A 23,357-nucleotide genomic window follows, 5' to 3' on the forward strand; every position below is an offset into this window, starting at 1 on the left:
CATTAGCACCATCTTGGAAATAACTTCAGTCCTGAATAGCATTGAGTGTGTCAGATGTAGGTGTTTAAGAATGAAGAAGGATGAGGTTGATATATTGGCATATATACCTAGATATAAAAAACTAGAATGTTTCAGTTAAAACTTGGAGACAGGCTTTCATGCCATCAGCAATGCTCATCAACACTAGAAACTGCAACAAAGGAAACACTTCTAAATGTATGTGTCTGAATTCTCAGCTGGTTAAACTATGATGGTACCAATGAGTTTATCTGTGCTTAGCCATTATGTGCCTGAAGTATTTGTGAATCCAAGAGGAAAATGATTCCATCAATTATGAGAAATTCTTTAATCAATGCCTCTCTATTTACATAAAAGAAAATGAAACACAGTCCTTAAATATACTGAAAAAAAATTAAATGTTGTTCAGGAATTCACCTATGTCTGATATTATCTCCAAGAAAGAACAGAAAGCTGCTTTCAGCTTCAATTCTGCTCACTGTAGAGCATGAGCAACCAGAGTCCAACCATTTTTCTAATGTTCAAACATTTTTATTTTTTTAAGTACACAAATTAATATCTTTCACAGTGTTATTCAGCATAGTGTTCAAAAGGTTGTCTGGATAGTTTTTCAGGTAAACACTGAAGTATTTAAAATCAAAGGAAATATGCAGTAGAGCTACATATTGTTTAAATAGCTTGAAGGGGGTTTATTTAAAAGAGAGTGAGTCAGTGTTGAATTTTAAAGAAATACGCTATTTAAATCACCAGTGCAGAGAGGGGCCCCTATCATTAGCATTTTACTTCTTGACACTAATTTATAGCAGTGTAGTATTGCATCAAATCATTGTCAAACAGATAATGCCAAGGCTCCATTCAGAGTTCTTACATCAGCTGAGAGATGACAGATAACAAGACTGTTTTTGCCTAAATAAGCAATACATCTGTTACAGTCCTAAATGACTTTTTCCATGGGGTGCTCTTCAATTAAGAAACTCAGACAAATTGTGGCTTGGAATGTATCTTCACAAACGAAGTCTGTAAAGGGGCAGGGTAAAGTGTTCTTTACCCAGTGAAATGAAAACTATTTCATGTAGGCTATTATGAATCAGCAGTACTCAGCAAAATATATTTTACCATCATTTCAAATCAAGGCTACCACAGTAGACATTAGTAGAAACAACACCACAAAGAAGCATCCTGAACACCATGTAGCTGGAGCGAAAGCCACACAACCTGTACGGAGAAGCATCTGTACTTCCTGCTTCCAGTTATCAGTCAATTTCATGGGGACTAGGAAGACCATAAATAATTTGAGAAAAAAATCTTCTTACCTTATGGTCCCAGGAATTGTTATCACATATGCTACACAGCTCTTTTCTCTGAAATACAGGCTGGCTCATCCTCTCCTCAATTCAAGTAACTCCATATCCTGGTAAGATAAGGAGTGTGTTTCTCCTACAAGAGCTGATAATATTGTATTTCTAGCAAGAGCTACACACCAGAAAGTCTCACTTACATTAATTTGGCCTGGGACATAAAACAGATGTTTCAGTGCTCCTTTTACATTTCTAATATTTTTGCCCTAAATTGCACACATCAGTTTAACTGCTGTAGGTGTTTGTTTCTTTAACATGTTGTTAAATGACCCAAACCACAGAATTTTCATTTTCCAAGCTTATGCTGCCCCTTTAAACACACACACATCTCCCTCCACCTGCAAAAGGCAAGTTTTCTTTCCTTTAAGGTAGGTAATTGCCTGTTCTGAGAAACACAAAGAAGTGTTAAAAACACACATAAACACTGTGTCTCTTCCACACATGACATTATTTCCAGTCTTACCAATATTCTTTGCTGTGCCCTTCAAATTACTCCAAATTCTTCTCAGTGCAGCCCATGCCCATCCTCTTGAATTCTCCCACTGTTAGTTGTGGATGACACAGTGTTACCTGCTCTTAACTTCTTCTGCTGGAGGTCTCCAAAACACCTTCAAGAACTGCTTAGTCACTTGAGCATCAAATTCTGAACAGCTCCAGCCTGTAACATGTTAAGGGAAAGACAAGAGGATCCTGGAATCCTTCTGTAGATCAAGCCATGACCTGGACACAGAGAGTGAAACTATTTAGGCAGTGAAGCAGAAACCTCTGAAAGAAGAGGTTCAGAAAACACCACTGTAATCCCAAAATAATTCTCTCTGCTTGAAGATTAGAGCCTTAATTCACGTTCCTCCCCCTTTATTTATTTTTTATTTTTTGCAGTGGCATTGAGAGACAGAAGAAATGAATTAAGGTGCTGCAGGATTTTTTTTTTAATTGCCAGTTGACCGTTCTCCCTGTGACAGTGTTGTTGACAGTCAAATTTCTTCTATTATTTCTGACTATTAATTTAAGTAAAGGACTGAGCATTACTTCTGATCTGTTAACCAAGCAGATAGATATGATCATTCAAAAGAAAAGAATCACCAGACTGTCAGATAGCGTTAGCTGTATTCAAAATACGTTTCCTGTACTATGCATACTTCCTCTATCCAGATGTGAAAATCTCAGCTCCAGACAACAGAAAAGATGCACAGCTATTTCTGCAGCTTATCATACACACTTACCCCCATCAATCTACAGATCTCATTGAAATTAAAAATTAATAGCCCACTGTGGCAGTTTCTTTCCACATGGAATTACTAGTCCATGAGGTATTATTTCCTAAATAATTGAACAGAAATGTTAGTTGTCAAAGCAAATGAACTACACACTTACATGTATGTATATGTTAATGCCTTATCTTGCCCTGTAAAGAATTTTGTCACTCCACAGTGTGATTGCAGAACTGGGTGTTGTTCTTTTCATCTCTGCAGAAGCGATAGAACTGAAATCTTTCTTTTGGGAGTGGGGTCCCCTTGCTCTGGTAAGCCAGTATTCACCCTCAGGTGAACCACTATAAATTCTACACTCATATAAATCACTATTAATTTTGGTTTTCCTTATTCAAAGTAGACAAAGATATTCACAACTTCACCAAAGAAGTACATGTCATTCGGAGTTGTGTTTTTTTTTTTTTTTTTTTTTTTTTTTTTTTTTTTTTTTTTTTTTTTCTCAAACATTATTTTGGAACAGTGGCAGCAGTGTGAGGGTCCACTATGATACCTGCCTTGCACAGGTATCATTCAGCTTCCAAGGCGCACAAGCTGTTGACAGCCATTTCCTGTCTCCTATGGGGACAAAGTGATGATAAAGGTAGGTTTTCCCACTGAACTGGATTCAGCCTTGGACCACCAGTTGTTATAATTAGTATTTACACCAATATGTCCCAGACCATGCCATAATGAGGCATTTTGGGAACTGGTGTCTACCATTACATTATGCACTCTGTTTTCTGCAAGGAGCTACTATTATTTTTTCCCCATCTCTCTTCTATCTTTTCTCTCTCTTTTTGCCTCTTATGTCTGTCTATATCTGTTTTGTGACAATGCAAATGAGATGTTTTGATCCACAAAACAAGAAAATTGTGCTTGGATCCACCTAGAAGCTGCCATTTATGGTTTAAAAGTATTGCAGTTGAAGTACTACGTCATACATCAGAATGTCTTATCTCAGTATCAAAATATTGAAATGACCTTTTCAGAAGCCTGAATAAAAAATTCTCAAAACAAAACAAAATAAACAAACAAAAGCCACTAACAACAACAAAAGAACTGCTTTCTTTTCTACAGGAAAAATTTCAAACATTCAAAAAATTCTGAAACTTATAACAATTCATTTAAAACACTGAAAAAAAAAAAAAAAAAAAAAAAAAGCTGAACTCAGGCTTGAACTTACTGGAGAACTAATCTTACCTGTTACAGAAAGTTCTGAAAGGTCTGACTATAACATTTTATTAAAATGTTTTTATTATTTTATTATTGATATTTTATATTATTATTAATAATAATTAAATAATATTGATATTATTGATATTCCATTTTATTATTGATATTCCAGCCAAATATTCTTGGAATAAACCTCTGACACTGTTATGTGCACTTTGCCAAGGGGCTCCAAGATACAGTCCATACAGTCTGCACGGCCTAGAAGTCAAATTTTGATTGGGAGTGTCACATCCATGAATAAGTAGATGGGTTGAAGCCCTGGCAACTGTCAAGCTGTAATCAAATGCTCTTATAATAAATAATATGTGTATACGTACCAGAATGAGGAATTCTGACATAAATATAAGAGACTCAAATTCCCCGTAACACAGGGGATAAGATAAACTTCCTGAGAGATAAAACAGAGTGGTTATCTGACTTGAAGCTTTCAGACCTGTAAAAAAGATAGGAAACCTACAAACCTGATTTAGCTGAGTAGGAAAAAAAAAGAAGTGTGTGTACGTTTTGGGGGGGGGGGGGGCTGAAATTTTGTTGAAAGCTGAAGCTGTCTGGCATTTAGAACATGCATACTCATTGAGAAAGATACTGATCTTAAATTTCTGCCACCGCATGTTCTATGGAAACACATTTCTTAAAGTACAAATACCAATTTTGTCTTTTATATGCAACATGAACGATTTCTTTGACACGTTTTGAATGATGATAGAAAGAATGTTAGAGTTTTCCTCCAAACTTAGTTGAGAAACTTTTTACTTACCAGGCTTTGTCAGGGCATGCATTATGGGTTATGGGTTAAGGGCCGAGAAACTCTTGGTGATCAGAGTGGTCTTATGATGCACTAACGCTCCATCAGGTCCATTGCCTGGCAAAACAAGAAAAACACAATGCTCCTTATCCACACATTAATATATAACAAATATATAACTGGTTCTGCCTTTTCTGCAAGTAGTTGCACTGGTTTTCTCACAGAAGTATGTAAGCGAGTATAGAAGAGGTGGTAACCTCCTAATATTGAGATCAAGACAGGCATATCACCTCCTATACAGAGCTGTATCAACAGCCTGTCAGCAATCGAGACAGGATGGATTGTTTTCCTCCTGAAGCCTGGTGGAACCATTCTGTCTTGAATAAAATATGCATTGATTAGAAAAGACAGTTATTTTCTAAGCTGGTGAAAAAAGCAGTGATTTTCAATGCCAAATGATGGCAGAGGAGAGATTCCAGACTGAGTCTAAAAGACCCGTACACTAAAATATACACTAAAAGAACGTTATGATTCTGGTTTTCTCTCAATGTTAAAAAAAAAAAAAAAAAAAGAAAAAAAAAAAAAGTATGTCAATGTTATTTGAAATCCTGAAGATTTATAGGATAAGCAAATAATTTCTTAATACATTAAATTATTTGAACTAACTCTTGTGTGTATGGTATGGAGTGTGTATGGAGTTGGGAGATCAATTTCATACATTATGTAATGTTATTAGAGAACAACAATTCACGTGAGTTGGAGGTCTGGCTCAAAGGGGATTGTTCTTATTTCTGAAATGAAATCTAACCATAACGATACTACAAAGTATTAGTTGGTCACTTCAGAGTCTTGCTAGAAGAGAATTTTGAGACATGCAGGAAAAAATCTTTGACTCTTTAGAGGAAGTTATTATTCATTTGACTGATTAGTCTGCATTTATTAATGAATCATTTCCCAAATGAATCATTCTGACATATTTTAATCTAATATGCTACAGAAACTTGGATGGTGAGATTACTGAATGGTTTAAGTCGTTCATTTTTTCCATATTCTCCTGGTGTCTTTTTGAACAAGCTTGATGCTGTGATTAATTAAACTTCAAATATTGTGAGATGATTAAAGAATATTTTATGAAACTCAGTGAGAGGAATTAGGTCTGAAATATTTTGATGAATTGTTGCTAAAACATTCCCTCTGTACAATGAATTGGTATTCTTGACTGCCCTGATTACAATGAATTTTAATGTGTGTGCAGTGCTAGTGTTGTTGTTTTGAATTTATACACAACTTAAATTTAATTAAAATATTGATTGATTTATATAAATTATTTGGCTGCATTGACTGAGCACATTGAGTATTCAAGCTTAATATTTGTAGTTATTTATATTATTAGGACAGTGTCCTCATCATTTTGAATCAAATACCGTAGCTGAACTGTTCAAATTAAATTATAAACAATTCCCTGTCTACTCTTGCACAAATATGTTCTAGATGGCAAAATACAGTCTCGTTAGTACTACAAAAAAATAAAAAATAAAAAAAAAAAAAAAATTCAGGAATAGTGAAGATGGGACCAGCAACTTGTTTTCTTAAGAGGAAGAGCTGAGGAGTTTTCTATTTTTTAACAGCAGTGCCTACACATTTTTCTTTGTGTTTCATCTTCCAACCTGTCTCCTGAAATTCTGGTGACAAATAAATGTCACTCTATTCCATATCAATATTATCTTTGTCACTCATGCTGAAGAATATGACAGACAAGCCATGCATATGGTCTCATGTCCATTTTGCAAGCAGGATGTAAATTCTGTTGCACACTACCATCTGGCCTGAACGCAGGTTTTTCTGTGAAAGGAACTTCTGGTTCTTTCCAGATCAAAATTTTGCATGAACTGTCAATTATTTAATCTGATAAACAGAAGACTAAGACTTCTAGCCTAGGTCCAAACAAGACATATGTCAGTATGAAAATGCTTGTATGAATTATAAATATGGTATTTGTACTTGAATACTGGAATTTGGTATAGAGAGGTAGAGGAGATGGAATATCAGCTGATTTAGAACTGTTTCTGATTACAGACATTTTCTAAAATCTGCAATTGAAATTCAAGCCAGGGGGTTGCTAAAATATATAAAAACACTACACTTCAGAATCCAGAAAAGATGCAAAACATTAGAAAACTAAATATAAATATATGAGTCAATATATGAAATACACAGGATAGTATAATGGATTGAATTGATAAAAAACATCAGAAAAGAGAAACACCTTTCTTGAAATGCAAGACCTTTGTTGTTTCTTAATAACAATGCCACAATAGTGCAGGTGAAAAATACTACTTGTACATAAAATTTTACATACATAACTGGGCCTGGAAAAGTGGACAGGTTTGTAACATTCAGCTGTCTGTCCAAGTACCAGGCATAACTGCACTGAAAAAAAATAAATCAGTAAAAGCAATGGAAACCAGAGACAATATTTCATCAATGCACTATTAAGCTTTCTGAATCCCCACTCCTCTCTTCTTTCCTCTCCTCTCCTCTATTAATTTCCCTTTTCAGGGATTTAAAAAGTCTTGCTTCAGTTTCATTCCAAAATAGAGAAAAACAGTTTTGGGGTTGAAATAATAAATATCACCTGTTTTTATTACTGTTAACTTATGGGGAAAAACATGATTCAGAAAGAGTATTAGTATAGTCTAATTAGTATTAGTATTAGTCTAGTATTAGTAATTAGTCTATAGAGTATTAGTATTAGTCTAATACTTAAGTATTAGACACTTATACCATGCTCAGTATCTCAGACCAAAACCTGTAATCTTAATAATTAACAAGACCCTTAGGAATTAATAAGTGCAATGTTGAACTTATGTCCCCAGTACAGGATTAGCCCTTGCCCTACAGTCAGATTTGGCTCTACTTTCTCTGTCCTGTTAAATGTTCCCATGGAAATGTCACTTTTTCCACCCTTGCAAAGTACAATTTCATGGAGACATTGCTCCTACCTTGCAGTAGAAAAATCCTGTTGACCAAACCTACTCTTTTCCTCTGGGTCTAAACAGTGCCAAGTACACATTTGGTGTTCAATAAATACATTTCTGCATATCATTATGAGATTGCATTTGAAATATGAACTGATGATAGTTCTCCTCCTACACAAGAAATTAGATTTGCTTAGCACTACATTCAATATATATATATCCAGGATGCCAACACCTGTCTCTAAAGTGAAGACATAGCCTAAAGAGATCAAAAATAGTCCATATTCAAAGACTATGCAAAGCACTCATTAATACATGGACTCACACCTTCACTGAAAAAATAAAAAATATAAAAGTAGGGGGAAACATATCAAGAGATCTAAACATGGTTTCTAAAGCATTGCAATAGATGACTATTGGTATCACTGAGTATGTTGATTCCACCCTTACTTCCCATAATATCCATTAATTTTGGTCTACAAGATGAGTTTTGGTGGAAGGTGAAGGTGACAAGGAGAAGATGTAATGGTTCCTCAAATCTGAGCAGTCATACTTGTGTTTCCTTCTAATATGTTCACCGAGTATTGCCAAAGCTCAGGCAATACAGACATTGCTTCTCTTAGCGCAGGACTGAGTTTAATTCTCTCTCCTGACCCCTTCTAGAAAGTGCAGAGCACTGCTCTGTAAAACAGAGTAGGTTTCCAAAGTGTTTGGTGATAAAGCACTGCAGTGATTGAATTACTGGGAATTAATTCTCTACTTTCTTGTAACTGATACACTCACAAAACATTGGGGTGCATCATTAAAGATTTCTTCTGAGGACAACTCACCTCTGTGAAAATAAATAAATAAATAAAAAGATTAAAAACAACAAAATGAAACAACTTGCAACTCCATGCCCACAGATGAACAAACAAGCAAGCAAACATAAAAAATACAAAAAAAAAAAAAAAAAAAAGAGTCTAAGGCCAATGCAGAACTTTTCATAGACTTCAACAGAACTTAGCTGCATTTGCTCCTGAACTGTTTTTTGCACAGACACAAAGTCCTGTCTCTCTTCTAACCAATACACAGTCCTGGAACTAACCCTAAGAAAAGAAATCCATTCTCACAAACACAGCTCACATTGCAGTGTTTTATGCCTCCCCCATATGGCAGGTGAAATGCAAAATCATTCTAGTGTTAGCATTTGATATGGCAACTGGAAACAAATGTTTCAGGGTGTTTTTGTTTTTTTGTTTGTTTGTTTGTTTGTTTTTGGGGGGGTGGTTGTTTATCTTTTTTTCTTTTTTAGTCTCATACTCCTCATATTAAATAATTTAAAGTTATTTGTTTTAACAACCAAGAGGGGGACAAACTACATTGACATTTTTCTGATACAAGACATTCTGGGGCAAATTATGACCTTTATCTGTTCTGAATGCTGAAAACCCTTTTTATGCAGAACCTCTGGTATCTCTTTCCAGAGATGCACTTTCCACAGTAGGAAGGTTGATTAGAGCTTGGTCACTGCTTTCATAATTACATGAGTATTGAGCACTGATTGTCATGAAACACAGTTACTTCAGGGCAGTTTGTGACAACATATTTCTTCTGATGATTAATTTGCTCCAGTGAATAGCAAAACTTGAGACATTCATAGCAATCTGTCTGAGAACAATCCTGCTGACTTGCACGGCAGTGAAATTTATGGTGGTGACTGGGGAATGGGGTATTTTTTTATCTGTTTCACAAGCATCTCAACCAGGGTTTTGTTTCAGAATGGATTACCATGGACTTACCTCTTCTTCCTTCTGTTGGCTACTTTTTTAGAATTCTGCTTATTGTGAGCATTTAGGTTCTCCAAATCCCTTTTCTTAGTCACACCTTTTCCTCCTTCTGTCTTTTTGAATACAAAGCATCTCTTTTGCTTAACAGGTCTGAATGTAACTGTGTTTTCTTCCTGCTCTTCCTAAACTCTACCTTCTTTGACATCTAAACTTCACACCATCTTTATCTCCTTTCTTTCCTATGAAGTTTTCACACATTCTTTTCTCTTTGTTCTTTCTCTCTTGTTACCTCAATTGAATTTGTATGATGCAGTTTGACTTCCTTTGTATTTTCAGTGAATTTTTCTACTCTCTAAGTCCGTCCGCTTTTTCCTCTGCTCTAGGAATCAACTTCCATTTATTATGTATGTGTCCTGCATGAGCATCATACCTATTTGGGAGTACTGCACATACCGCCCTGTGGATTGACTTAAAACCCTTGATAGCCAGTCTGCAAAGCTCCTGTTGTTCCTTCTTTCAGTAAGGTTATAATTTGTAAATGAAAGGACTTCTCTGCACTGAGCACATCTCACTTTACTGTCTCCAGTTCACTCTCAGGTTCACTAAGCTTCTTCCTCAGTTATTTATACAATATACACTACCTCTGAGGATCTACTATAATTGCATCCAAAGTTAAGACTTTGTGTTCACTCAAGATATTTCTCTTTTTCAGGATTGTTGTCTTCAAGGTACTTTTTGTTATCTAGATCAGGTTAACGGACAAGGAATAAATAAACCATTTAGTCTGTCATGTTAGCAGTGTTAAACCAAACTGACTTCTTCCCACAGAATTTTGTTAAATACCCGTGATGAAGTTTATAGCATGTGGGAATGAAATATCACAAATAACTTTTTGAGAAGTGATCTGCTGCACGCTTTTTGCCTAAACTTTACTAAAGCATTTGACTAGATATTTCAACACATAGCACAGGAATTTGCACAATTAAGATGAAAATCACCACTGGGAAGAGAGCCATCATAAGATCTCTGCAATATTCATATCCCATTTAAGTGCTCAAAGAGTAAATGATGACCAGATCTTATCTTGGTATCTGATCCAGGGATTAATTAAATCCTCAAGTATTAAATTGTTTATCCAAGTACTATTTTTGTTTTTTATCCAAGTTTAAGGTATGGTATTTAAGGCTTTCATAGTACCGCACTGGGCTCTAACACTGGTATTGTTTTCACTTGACTTCATATCTATGTCTTAAAAGTCATCTAGCCTCCTTTTATTGCAAATGGAGAATTAAAGGCCCTTTCGTGACATAAACTGTGAGCCCACCCAAATTTTAGCCAAGCAGTCAACCACAATGGTGTTTGCTTTGGCAAGCAGAGGAAGAAGACAAGTGTTACAGACGTGGAGTATCAGAGAAAGAGAATAAGTTAAAATTGAGAATGTGGCCATCAGTTGATTTCTCACTGCTCCTTAATTTGTGTTGTTTGGCTCAAACTACTGGCCTTTACATGCTGGTCTAACTCCAAAAAAATTGTTATAGACAAAAGGTTACTGTGCCATTTATTATGTAGAATTTTTTAGCTCTTCCAATATGCATATATTTGTATAAATGGTGAGCACCTCTCCTTCATAGCCCTGTTTGCTTTAGCACAGGTCTGGTGAGCTATTGTATCGCTCCCACAGCTGCTTTGCACTATATCTCACCACTGCCACAGTAACATTCATGTGCATGGCCCTTTGCACAGCAGCTGTCACAGAAAGCTGAGCACACAATCACTTCTTTCTGTTTGCTCCTGTTGTTGTCGTGATTTATTAGGTACAAAGGCAGGAGACTGGCCCCGCACAAGTCGGAAATAGAATGTTTCACCCCAAAAGGGAGTATGGGGAATGGTGGGAGAGCTACAATGACCAGGTAAGCCAAAAGCAAGTGGCCTTAGGTCAGTGTGATATGTCTGTGAACAAGAGGAACAGCCCTGGGACAATGACAGCCCAGATCCTCTCTGTAATTCCTGTGCATCCCATATAGTATGTCTAAAAAGAAAAAGAAAAAAAGTATCTAAAAGAAAACACATGGCCACTGCTGATTTCTGTGTTTCATCTGACTGCAAAAAACCTGCACCATGTTCATTTGAGTGATGCAAACCACGTGTCCTGTGTGATGTTGTCATAATATGGTGCTTTTGGGAGGAGAAACCACACCTGACCCAGTAGGACAGATAAAGAGAGACAGTATTCAAACATCAACAGCTCCAGTGCCCCTTTAAAATGGTGGCCCCATTACATATTAGGGACTATAATTTGTCTAATCATCAGTGCTCATAAAAAGAAAACAAGATTGATGAAAATGTTTTCAAAATGAAAATGTTGGTTCTTCCCAGTCAAAATGTCTTGTGGGAAAGTGCTAAGTAATACAGTGGTTCTAAGGAAAGGTTTCAAACACATTTTAAATAGAGCTCAGAACATATTTTTCAAAACTTTCTCCACTTAATCTAATTTAAATATTTATTTTTGGTTTAGACATATGTTGGATAACATTATACGTTAATGCTGTGACTTTAATGAATATTATGTACTACATTTTTAAGTGTTCCTGGGATGAACCATTTTAATATGGACATTTTTATGTTTTTGTAATGAATATTTTGCACAATTTAGTTCTATGAAATATTTGGAGGTTTCAACTGTCCATCTCATTTTGAGTCCAGTCAGATTTCTAAATGTTTGACTCTACCATAGGACAGAAAATCCATTTCTCCATACATCTCCATTAAAAAAAATGAATAAGCTACTTGTGTCACAGCTGGTTGTAAACCTAAATAAGGGTATCAAAAAGTGATACTCTTAATAAGCATTGTATCTCTATGTTGCATTCTACTACAAGTTAAAAACATTTGCTTTACTGTTTATTAAAAGATCTTTATTGACCCCTGCAAGGTTTTTGTAAATGCATCCATTGAGCACAGTTTGACCAAATTATACCTTTATTTTTCCCAAGTGTTACATCACAGGTGGATTTTATCACTGTAGGAGGGTGTTCAGTGAAACACTCACGGTGTTACATTCCCCTAGGGTGCAACTATATCCACTCATGTACATAAGGCTATCAGGTATAATGCCACTTACCACACACCTGGGGGATTCCTGCCATTTAAGTAACATCAGGAATGTTCATAATTATGTGGTGTACCAAATGTATACAGCCCTGCTACTTTTTGTCAGCTGGGATTCTGTTTCTTGTCTGTGTGATGTCTAGATTTTTATTTTTTTTCCTACATTGCATTGCCTTTGGTGATAATTATTCTTCCTTTTAAAGTTATCTGGAGTTACTATATAACAGAATTTTGTAGAGCAGAAATGTACATGTCAAACAACTGTATTTCATTGTACAGTATTCAGCTTTGTTTTTCCCGGCCATATATAAACACTTGAAAAACTTCTTTTTTATATTTTATATCTTCACAGTGAAGAATCTGTTTGCATTCCAGAGAGTAATCGGTCTGAGTCAAGTAGAGATGAGAAAGAGGTTCCCGTTAAAGAGGATGCCCTAACAGGCAAAAAGACTGGAAACTGTGTCAGTCTAATAGTGCCACAGCAAGACTGTCAGCTGCAAGACCTACTCAAACAGTTAAGAATATGTGCTGCTTAACAGAGAGTGCAATTGCATTTGATGGCTGTGTTATGTTGTCTCCAGCCATAGTGTCCTGGCCAGTGGTCCTGTCAAATTTTGTGAGCTCAGTAAAGTTGCCACTGAGTAGCCTAGGAACCTCCCAGAGAGAACACAGATGTTTCAGGAAGGAAAGTAGGTGCAGATCTTCTGTCTCAGTAAGTACCAGACCAGTGCTGAACATCACTGTGATGAAGTACACATGGAAAAAGACAGATACAGGCATCTGACCACATATGGAAAATGAAAAGATCCTGTCATCTTTCCTTGCTTGTATTGTAATGGCAATGAAGAGGTCCCATGACACTGACCAACTCCCAGTTAGCCTAAAAAAGTCTGTGCAGTTTCATCTGGACAGGATTGTTCAGCTCATGTTCTCAAATCCCTCATGCAATATCATTTTTGTTTTCCAAACCTAGTGGATATTTTTCACATCGGGGTTAATGATCCCTGAATATGTCTTACAAATAGCATTTTTTTTTTTTTTCCCTCAAGATGAAAAGTGACATAACTTAGTAAATGGATATGCTTTGAAAAGCAATTCATGATTAACAGAGTTACTACATCTGTAACACCAGTAAACACCATTCACATATATCAGATAAAATCAATTATGGAATGCAGTGTTTTATGAGGCTTTCACAAAGCAAGCATCAAGACATTGTCATATTTGCATTTTTGGTTTGATTAAATGCAACAAATAAGAAACTGCTTCATTCAGTGTAGTAATTGTTTTGCCAGTATACATACGTGTATGTGCCTGTAGTTATTTATCAGGCACTGGAAGTTCCCCCAATCGTGTGTGCTTTGCAGAGGATGGAATTCCAATCAATCCTTGTTTCCTTTTTTCTGGGTATAAAACTAGGAGTGTTAAATCCTTTTATTTTTTTTCCCTTCCTTTATATTTTTTCCTTTTTTTTTTTTTTTTTTCCTTAATTTGCTTTTCTTGTGCACTGGTTGTGTTTCTAATTTCAGTCAGTGCTAAGCTGATGTTTACTATTTTTTCCCATTTCAGTTTCATACCTTTAGCAAATTATCATAAAGTTCACTGAAATTAATAACAGAACGTGTCAGCTAAGCAATGTTGAAAACACCTTAAAGCTGCGTGCATCAGGAAGCAGAACTGACAGTTCAAGAAGTGGCATTCTTCTCTCCCTATCTGGTTGATAGGACACTCCATTGTAGCAGAGATGTGCTCAGAGATGCTTGAAGTAACATTTTTCAGATGACAAGTAAAACCCAGCACTAGCTGCCTTGATTAACAATTGAGATGAATTCTCTGTAAGAGAGGGAAAAAGTTATATCTGGTATTGAAATCATTTTTGCATTTTAGGTCATGACAATAGAAATGTTTCATTCAGACACCAGACACTTTGTTTCCCTTTCCAACCAGGCATGCTCCTGAAACAAATGCTAGCACTGCTGTCACTGGTGGCTATGCTGGGAGGTCAATTGCAAAAGTTTTGTCTGCCAGCTATCCCTCGCTTTTTAGTTTTTTTTTATCCTCATAGATTATAGTTATTCTTGTAAATATCAGCTGTGACTTCCATGAGGAAAGGAGGTAATGTCTGATTACTGTTCAAGGAGTAATAATAGTAAACGTCCTTGTCCTTGTAAACGGAAAAGCACTTTTTTGTTTGTTTGTTCACAACATGATTGCAAAAGACATTTACTTCTAGTACTTAGTACAGGACAAAATTGTCTTTTCCCCTGTATCATTATTTTGTGTTTCATTGTTATTTATCTCCACAGAACAGACAGCTATTTAAAATAAGAGAAAGGGCAACAAGATAAACCATTATAGTGGTAGAACTGAGCTAGTTTAGCTACCTTCCCGTTCTGTATCCTTTCAGCCAGTTATCCAGGTTGTCATGCAGTCACAAGAGAAACTACACAATTCTTTGTATAAGGTTAGAGGAGCACTCCTCTTCAACTACTTAGTTCATTTCAGTGTTGTTGGCATGTTACAAGGCATTTGCATGCTCTGAGGGATAAAGAACAAGGGTCACTACAAGCAAAATGTCTGTTGATCTAAGTAGACTGGCAAGACTAGAGAAACAACACACTCATATGCCCATACCTGCACATGTTGCAGGCACACACAATCACCTCATCAGAAGTTTTTAATTAAATATACAGATATCACACAAATCCTTTTCAGGCAGAATAATTATATCATTGAGTGATACCTCCTTACCACTGTCAGCTACTTCTGTGGAAAAGCCAGGAGCAAGGAGGGACGAGGCTCCCTTAAGCACAGAAGACTGTCCTTGATAAACAGGCTTGCACAGTGTTGGAGCAGTAACTCATCATCACCTTCTTAAAAATAAGATGTTGCTTCAAGTTGGAAAGCAACACTCAGCTTTAGCCACTAAAGTAGCCACTAACTTAGCTACTAAATTTAGCTAAAAAAAATAAAATAAAATAGACCAATGAATGTTCTGAAACATGAACTTTCACCCCTGGACTTATAAATTAAATAATTTTAATTCTTATTGTATTCATGTCAACAGAGGTTCCTTACTGATCATAAAGTTCTCCTTTATTTTTTTCCACCTTCTTTTTTCAGATCTATCATTTCAAATCTGGAATCAGATACTAATATTTTTACATGATAGAGTACAAAACTTCTCTTAATTTTTTATTTTAAACTCCACTGATCCCCCTTGTATTCCAGTTTTCACAGGTGAAAAGTAGAATGGCTCAGGTTGGAAGGGGCCTTAAAGACCACCCAGTTCCAACCCCCTGCCATGGACATGGACATCTCCCACCAGACCAGGTTGCTCAAAGCCCCATCCAGCCTGGCCTTGAACACTTCCAGGGATGGGGCAACCACGGCTTGTGCAACCACATGTGCCAGTGCCTCACCACCCTCTGCAAGAAGAATTTCCTCCTAACCTCTAATCTAAATCTCCCTTCTTTTCATTTAAAAGCATTCTCCCTTGTCCTGTCATTGTCTGCCCAAGAGAAAGTTTGCTCACCATCTTTTTATAACCCTCCTTTAAACATTGAAATGCTTCAATGAGGTCACCCCAGAGCCTTCTTTTCTTCAGGCTGAACAGCCTCACCTCTCTCAGCCTTTCTTCATAGGAGAGGTGTTCCAGCCCTCTAATTAACTTCATGGCCCTCCTCTGGGCCTGTTCTAACATATCTAGATCCTTCTGGTTCTGGTGGCCCCAGACCTGAATGCAGCACTCCAAGTAGGACATCACAAGGGTAAAGTAGAGGGGGACAATCCCCTAATTCTCTCTGCTGGCCACATTGCTTTTGATGCAGCCCAGTATACTGTTGGCCTTCTGGGCTGCAAGCGCACACTGCTGACTCATGTCAAGCTTTTCATCTACCAGAATCCCCAAGTCCTGCTCTCAATGAGTTCTTCTAGACTGTACTCACAGCTGGGATTGCCTCAACCTTACACTTTGATTGCAGCACCTTACACTTTGACTTGTTGAACCTCATCAGGTTTACATGGGCCCACTTCTCAAGTTTGTCCAGGTCCCTTTGGATGGTATTCCTTCCTTCTGTTGTATCAACCACACCACTCAGCTTGGTGTAATCTGCAAACTTGATGAGTGTGAACTTGATCCCACTAAGTCATTGATAAAGGTACAGTACTGGTCCCAAGACAGCCTTCTGAGGGACACCACTCATCACCAGCCTCCACTTGGACATAGAGCCATTGACCACCACTCTCTGGGTGCAACCTTCAAGCCAACTCTTTATCCACTGAATGGTTCACCTTTCAAATCTCTCTCTCTCCAATTTGGAGATCAGGAAGTCATGTGGGGCCATGTCAAAAGCCTTACAGAAATCCAGGTAGATAATATCAGTCAGTCTTCCCTTGTTGATTGATGAAGTCACTCCACTGTAGAGGGCCACTAGATTGGTCAGGCATGATTTTCCCTTGTTGAAGACGTGTTGGCTGCTGGATCACCTTCTTGTCCTGCATGTGCCTTGGCAGTGCTTCCAGGAGGATCTATTCCATGATCTTCCCAGGCACAGTGGTGAGGATTACTAGTCTGTCATTCCCCAGGTCCTCCTTTCTACTCCTCATGAAATGGGAGTAATGTTTCCCTTTTTCCAGTCACTGTGGACTTCACCTGATTCCAAGGACTTTTCAAATATGAAGAAGAGAGGTTTGGCAACTTCATCAGCCAGTTCCCTCAGGATCCTGGGTTGCATGACTTCAGGCCACATAGATTCGTACTTGTTCACCTTCATCAGACGGTCTCAAACCTCCTCTTCACTTACAGTGGGAGGGACTTTGCTACTCCAGCCCTTGCCTAGAGGTTCAGGGAAATGAGAGACATGAGAAACCTGACTGTCAGTGAAGACTGAGGCAAGGAACACGTTGGGTACCTCCACCTTCTCCATGTCATAGAATCATAAAGTCATAGAATCAAGTCCATTGCTACCAGTTCTCCCTTCTAAATATAAATACTAAGTATGTAGCTATGCATTCTAAGCTTTCTAAGAAAATACTAAATTCCATAATTTTAAACTTATTTGACTATTTCATTTAAACTTATTAACAAGAGTATAAGTGACTTATTTTCAAGTTAAACATGGTTTCAGTAACTGTCCCAATGCTAGTAACTAGGCACATTTTATCAGAATTAATTTTAGCAGCTTAGGAGATTAATGAGAATGGCACACTTGCTAAAATACAAGGGGTTTCAGCTGCTGTGACTGTCAGTTCCACTTCCTGATTTCCATTTCTTCTGTATTTTGAGGACTTCACAAATCACAGTTGCTTGAATGGTAGCTGGCTAATCAGCTAACCCTGGTGGCAGAGGTATGCACTGTTTCATAGAGAATCATAACACAGAGCAAAAAATCTGAAACAAAACTGCTATATCAACCAAAACCAGGGAAAAGTGATCTATTTTGGATGTGAAAGGAAAAGAAAGAAAAGAAAAGAAAAGAAAAGAAAAGAAAAGAAAAGAAAAGAAAAGAAAAAGAAAAGAAAAGAAAAGAAAAGAAAAGAAAAGAAAGAAAAGAAATAGAAAAGAAAAGAGAGAAAAAGATATGTAATGGAAGTGATTTTTTTTCCTACCACCTAAGTATATGAACAGCAGTTAATACACCTTATGACTACAGAGCAAAGTCCTAAAGACAAAACTTATATGATTCTAAAAAGTTTAAGTAAGGGAATATATAAATAAGAAACGGTACTCTTATTCTGTTAAGAAGTAGGCAGCCATAGGGAAAATATCTGAAATATCAGAGACTTCAAAACCTCTCTCATTTATACCACTTTCATTTCTTGTGCATGTGTTATGTATAGAAGACTGGGAAGAAACTAGCTATCAAAGTCAAAGCAGCTTTTAGTAAAGAGGACAGAAAAAATAATTAGTGTGACTGGTTCTGAGGACATCCCTATTGTACATAAAAACTGAGGCTAACTAACCATAGTGAAAGCAGTGAAAAAAATGTGCCATGCAAAAGACTTTAATATATACGTATATATATATCTTGCTAACATTTTGGTTTGGAAATTATGTCACTAATTGGAGTTTGCTCATCTCCAGACATGACCTGTACTTTGCTCTGCTCCAGTCAGTGGACTGTGCCAGTGGAAAGGGAAGAGCAGAAAAAAGAAACATAACCTGTATTCAGATGGACTTAGTAGAATTATTAGGGAGCACAAAAGTGTAATTCTGTTGTTATCAACTGAGAGAGCCAAAATCTCTTTGAAAGAAAACTCTAAACAATTAACTGACCTAAAATTTCCAGTCACTGAAAGGAATATGGAACAGTTGGTCATAATAAATGTAAACAATTGGTTGTGATATTACATTAGGAGACATTGGAATCTATGTCCTTGCTGTATCTTTATTTCTCTAAGTTGTGTGCATTGTGGTGGTTTTCAGTTAACTTGACAGAGTAACAGTATACAGTTAGAGCAAGATCTTAAAAATTCCACCCTAAAATTTACCCCTAACCCGCCTCATTACCTCCTGAAAGAAATGTTGTTGCTTTCATACAGATGACAAGTGATTTGCACATCTTGGTCAGGTGCTGATTTTGCAGTAAGTAGGTGCAACATGATAAATGGAACGATACATTTATACTTTTAACCACAAAAATTTTAATGAAATTTATACCAAACAGCCTCTGGGTTTCCTTTAGGGCCCCAGGGTATCCATTAGGGCCACACACACGACATGATTATATCTGGGCACAGCACAAAGCCTTTAAGTGAGTGCATCAGTCAAGACTGACCTAAAATCAAACTGGGATTTAGGGGGTCGGTAACAGCTGTTCCACTGAATATTTAACTGCTAGCTGGATGCATCCCCAGATTTCATCATTTTTCTTTCCTCAGGCTCCTCAGCCTCATATCACACGTCCTCCTTAACAAATGTCTCCTGACCAGGGAGGGAGTAATATGGTACCTTCGCAGCCTCTTACAATCTGATCTTCATTCAACTGAAAATGTCTACGTGCTTTTAGTGTTTAGTTACATGCTTATATCCATAGGGTTTGAACTTCCTTACTGAGCCAATGTCAATCATGGAGGTGTGCTAGAGTATTGTGCTTGTGGTAAGTGGTGTACAGACAAAGCACAGCTTTCCTTGGGCAAGTGTTTCTATCTGTATTGGCAAATTCTCCATGTTAATAGTATTTATATTGTCCCTGTGGCAGGCAGATCTGTCACAAACTCTTCTGAGCTCTGTGCTCATCAGGAGTTAAGAGACCTCAGGTAGGACACCCAGGACTGGAACTAGGCTCTGTCATATTGTTAGATCAAGATTAAGAGTGCTGGGTGACACAATCTCCTGGTCCAGCTCAAATTTGGCACAAGTTGGGGGGAAGTCCCATTATCATCATCATAACAAGAAATAGTGTCAAGATTTTCCCTCCCAAAGTATCTAAATTTGAGTCCTGCTGCTGGCACTGAACTATCACTGAGCTCAGGACTCAGCATGACCAAGAAGCCATGAAGAAACAATGGCTCTGTGCACCTGCTGGGTATCTGTGCTAATGAGAGAATCACACAATCCTCAAGAGGCGATGGTTTCTCTCTGAAGGACATTAGCACAAGCTCCTGTTCAGCTCAGAATCACATCGACAGAGATGCAAAGAGTTGAAGCGATTAGTGCTACAGGTTAGATTTTGCTTTTTCTGCTTGTTCTGATTGAGGTACAGCAAAGGGTGTATCATTAGAGCAAGCTGCAAGCCATCAGATGTTCAATCTGGCATTTTGGAGGTAGGTGCATAATAGTCATTTACAAGTTCTGGAGAACAGCCTAGTGAGGACTGCAATAAAATGGTGAGCCCTGATATACTCATACAGATTATCTCCCAGTCTAGCCTGTCTTAAAATATCCCCTGTTTTACATTGTGTTTGTCTGCTGGACTTTGTCATGCTGCTTTTGAAGGGGAAAGCTGTTGGCGTATGTTGTGTTACATGACCCATAGTAATTCCATATAATGCAGTCGTGGATGTGAACCTACAAGAGGATTTTGTTTACTGTCAGCACACAACCTTTTTCTTAGATGCCTGGAAGAGTTATTATACTGATAGTGCCTCCACATGAAAGCTGGTATAAAGTCATTTGTGTTTAGTAAACTGTGTCTTGCAAACTGTTTCACTGCAGGCTATCATGTCTGAGTATATCTATTTCAGGCTAAAAAAGCAAATAAACGAACAACAAATTTGTGACACTTCAACAGGGTCTCCAATTTGCTCATATTTCCAAAAATCCTAAATGGCTGTTGCAAATGTTCTAGAAACCAAAGTGAATTGTTTAAAGTTCTATTGCATCATATATATAGATCACATTTATCTGTATGTGGAGACTATGTTTTCCCTGTTGACATCATTTCAGAGTCATTGTCTGTTTCAGCTGAGATATTGTTAATGGTCTTTCTTAATCCCAAAATCTATAGGTCAATGTATGCATAAGCAATAGCTCTTCTGTCTAAGGATGAAGTAAAAGGAAAGGAATTATTGCATAGTGTGTTTTTATATGCACCATAGCTGGCTTTGCTCCATGAGATGTTGCCTTAAGCAGGAAGACCAGAAAAATAAGCAACTTTGATGAAAACCAGATCATGATGGGATCTGCAGAGAAGTGACTCTAACAGGACTCATTTTGGAGGAGTGTACAGTAAAATGTTTATTGTTGTCTCCAAATTCAGGCCACCATGAGAAACTACGCATATACCTTGATAGTCCATCATTTCGTTCTTGAAAGACATTATCTGCAATTAAAAAATTAGCTTCTTTAAACTAGTGGTGGCTAACCTACAAGTATTTTTACCAAGAAGAGGGTCAGCCACCAGAAACATTTCTCCACACACAACCGGTATAGCCACTTTCTGAGTATCAGTCCAGTAATTCCAGTCTTGTAAACAGATTTGCTCCCAGCCATAACAGACTACACTTCTCCATATCCAAATCTATAACCCTTGCCCCATACCACAAGCCATGGTCAGCACCCTACACCAAGCTCCTTACTACTGAATGCTCCCTGGCTAGTGTACTTAACTGTTCCCTGCAGCCAAGCCAATCCAAGTCTCCTGCTTATTCCCTTCAAGCATTTACCTTTTCCTCACTCTTCCATGCAGCCCTCAGTCCCACAGTCGCCCTTCACAACACCAATCCAACAGAAGAAAAACCACCAAGCTGCTCCTTCCACCAGGAAAGGCACCAACCACGCCCCAGGGGTAGCATCAGAGGGGTCAGCAGTGGCCATGAGCTAGCACAGAGTAGCTTGATGCACAAGTGGCCTGTGCAATAAGCTGGCCCACTCTGTTATTTTTTCCAGAACATATAGGTATAAATAATAGATTTAAATATATCACAATACGTAGACATAGATAGATATAGATATAGGTGATATAGATATAGATTATATATAGATAGATTAAATATAGATATAGATATATAGGTATATATGCATATAGATATAGATGATATACATGATATAGATATAATTTAGATATAGATAGATGTAGATGTAGGTAGATATAAATATAGATCTAGATTTAGATAGGTATTTTATAGATATGGATATGGAGAGATGAAATTACAGTCAGCTTTACAATAAACGTGAACTCTGGGATAACACATATCCATGGTATAGGTACATTGATTATACTTTTAACTTTGATGCAAGTTACCATATCCCATTTCTGTTTACAGCTCTAATGGGAAATCAGTTTCCTGGGCCCAGAATGAGAAAAGCAGCAGAGGAGCACACCTTTGGCAGAGGCTATCAATCCACATCAACAAAAAAGAGAACCCCAATCAAACTGCAGTGATCAAGCCTTTCTCAAAAAGCACAGATAGTAGCCGACACAGTAGCAGTGCTACATTTCCTGAGTCCAGTGCCAAAACACTTTATGATGTTTCAGAAGCAGAAGAGCAATACCCAGCTCAGTACAGACCACAGACTCCCTCACCTGTCAGCACCGTGAGCCACAGAACTGCTTCTGTTAGCCGAACAGAAGATGATGTCCCTACTTTCCAGTCAGAGCCTCCTCAGCGAAGTAGCTCCTCTCAAGGCTCCCTCATGGAGCAGATCAGTAGTGTGGTTACTCGTTTTACAGCCAATATCAGTGAGCTGAACTCTATGATGCTTTCAACAGCCACTCCAGGGACAATGGTGGCCACTCCTCTCTGCTCTTCATACCTGATTCCACGGGAAATCCAGCTCCCTACAACGATGACCACATTTGCAGAGATCCAGCCACTTCCTTCCATTGAAGTCAACGGCGCTTCACAGTCAGCCAGGAAACCTTCAAATGGCAGCGTCAAAGAAGGCACCTCAGAGACCCCATCAGCAAAGCAAGACCTTGAGGAGTTGGTAGCTTTAACTCCTCCTTCTCCTTTTAGAGACTCCATTGATTCTGGAAGTGCATCTCCCAGCTCTCCAGTTTCTGAATCAGCTCTCTGTATCCCATCCTCCCCAAAGTATGACACCCTCCTCATCAGAGATTATACTCAAAGTTCTTCTTCGCTGTGAATGTAGTTCAAGAAAATGTTGGATCTCAATGACTACAAGCAAGTAGTGAGGGACAAGTCGAGCCTTCAAGATCTCCAGTGTTTACTCAGAGTGAGAGGCGTTGGGTCATCTTCTGAGAAACAGAGAGGAAGAAATGGAGTTACTTGATAAGTGGAAACATCAGATTAATGATGCTGTTTTAAAGACAAAATGACTCTTGGCAGATTATCGTGGCCTTAAAAAAAACATGGGCTTTTCAGAAACACTGAATCTATTTTTGAGGGCTTATAAGGAGTCTGTTAAATCAGTACATACCAAGTGCTTTGCTTTAGTATTACAATGAACTGTGTGTACAATATATATGGGAAAGGGGGGAAATTAGATTGTA

General features: G+C 37.7%; 1 protein-coding gene across 2 annotated transcripts in view; it reads left to right on the forward strand.

The window, feature by feature from the left end:
• The window catches only part of GRM5 (glutamate metabotropic receptor 5), a 278,368-nt gene extending 255,030 nt beyond the window's left edge, over window positions 1-23,338 (forward strand). Inside the window, exons 9-10 of one of the 2 annotated variants that reach the window (XM_032208117.1) lie at window positions 11,166-11,261; window positions 22,168-23,338. In XM_032208117.1, coding sequence (XP_032064008.1) covers window positions 11,166-11,261; window positions 22,168-22,990 — 919 coding nt within the window. In that variant the 3' untranslated portion in view covers window positions 22,991-23,338. The remainder of the gene's footprint in view (window positions 1-11,165; window positions 11,262-22,167) is intronic. The other variant, XM_032208118.1, reaches the window with a different exon arrangement.
• Window positions 23,339-23,357: the final 19 nt, after the last annotated feature.

This window comes from Aythya fuligula, chromosome 1 (genome assembly GCF_009819795.1).
Source record: "Aythya fuligula isolate bAytFul2 chromosome 1, bAytFul2.pri, whole genome shotgun sequence".
Classification (NCBI taxonomy): Eukaryota; Metazoa; Chordata; class Aves; order Anseriformes; family Anatidae; genus Aythya; species Aythya fuligula.